This window comes from Trypanosoma grayi (assembly GCF_000691245.1).
Source record: "Trypanosoma grayi strain ANR4 Tgr_2098_V1, whole genome shotgun sequence".
Taxonomy (NCBI): Eukaryota; Euglenozoa; class Kinetoplastea; order Trypanosomatida; family Trypanosomatidae; genus Trypanosoma; species Trypanosoma grayi.
Genome location: NW_008827716.1, coordinates 1 through 1,353, shown reverse-complemented (window position 1 = coordinate 1,353; position 1,353 = coordinate 1). Strand labels below are relative to the sequence as shown.

The 1,353-nt window shown below is 49.7% G+C and overlaps 1 protein-coding gene across 1 annotated transcript; it reads left to right on the top strand.

Annotated features, from left to right (window-relative positions):
• Positions 1-889: 889 nt before the first annotated feature.
• DQ04_20981000 (hypothetical protein) lies at positions 890-1,353 on the top strand (the record flags this gene model as incomplete). Its single annotated transcript, XM_009317972.1, has 1 exon — positions 890-1,353. A coding segment is annotated over one exon (464 nt), but the record flags the coding sequence as incomplete, so codon positions are not given.

Here is a 1,353-nt window from a genome sequence, read left to right as displayed (position 1 = left end):
TCAATGTTCTTGCAACCCTCGCAGCTGTGCTTGTGCACTTGCGTTTTGCCCGCTTCACGGCGGAGAAGGACCGCGAGGAGGTGTCTCTTGACACGCCGAAATGTAGCAGCAACAATGTATTGGCAACAAATCCCCCAGAGCCCTTCGAGGGCGGTAATCGGGTAGAGTAATAAGGGTAGGTTTTTTCTCACTCTATGAATAGTATTCTTTTTTATATCTTCTATTCCATGTTTGTTTTTTGTGCGTTGAAACTACCACCATCCCAGTGCGCCGCTGTGTGAGTGCTGCTGAATGTGCAGGGGTAGAAAGCGACTTTCCGGACACAACATTTCCACTACTGGACGGAAAAGAGGGAATGATAAATGAATTTTCTTATTTTCGAGCTACCTTCAAAACGAATACATTGTCCAATTGTTTTGATGATGTGTATNATTTCGTGACCTCATTGTGGCTGTGTGTGTGTGGTTTTGGCTGCGACTTGTGCGGTGACCGCGGAGGCTGGGCCCTCTTACTCCCACTGGGGTGCCCCCTCTAGCTTCGCCTGGTCTGCCCTCCGCGCCGCTTCGTCTCACATTGAGGGCGAAGAGATGTTTTGTTGGATTATTCCCCTCTGCATTGATACATATTATTTATATTGTCGTGATCGGAGGGAGGCCAACGACAGCAAATAGGAAGAATTGTGTGTGTGTGTGTGTGCTGTGTGCAGCCGCAAGTCGGCCGTATCACATTTTTAGAACTGAGAAAACCAAATATAAGGGGGTTGTCCTCACCGTTACTACGCACACAACGCGAAGCCAGGGCGCTGTGAAGACTTGGCAGCACTTGTACTGTGTGGTTGTTGTGCTTGCATNCACTTTTTGCTGCTTGTGGTAGACGCATAGGTGTAATCATGGTGCAACTTGTCGACGATTTGTTCCGCATGCGGATGCTTGTGGCGGGCGTTTATCTTGGCATTGCCATTTCCTCCACGTATGGCTTCAGTATATTCACCGGGTATCTGAGAAACAAGTACGGATTCTCGCAGACCGATATCACGACTATCAGCACTGTTGGGAACTGTGTTGGATACTGCACCTTTCTTGCCGGTATGCTGTTTGACTTCGCCGGGCCCATGGCCGTGCTTCCGCTCGCGGGTATTCTCGTCTTTATCGGCTTTGGTCTTTTTGGCCTCGTGTTTGACGGCTACGTCGTTTCCAGCCCGACTGTGATTCACTTCTCCATCTTTAGCAGTATCCAGTCTTTTGGTTGCCCTGCTATGGATTTCTCGGGTGCAATGCCGCTGATGCTGCAACTCCCTATGGATCGCGGGTACGTTGTCATGATCCAGAAGACGTTCAGTGGGCTTGGCACGTC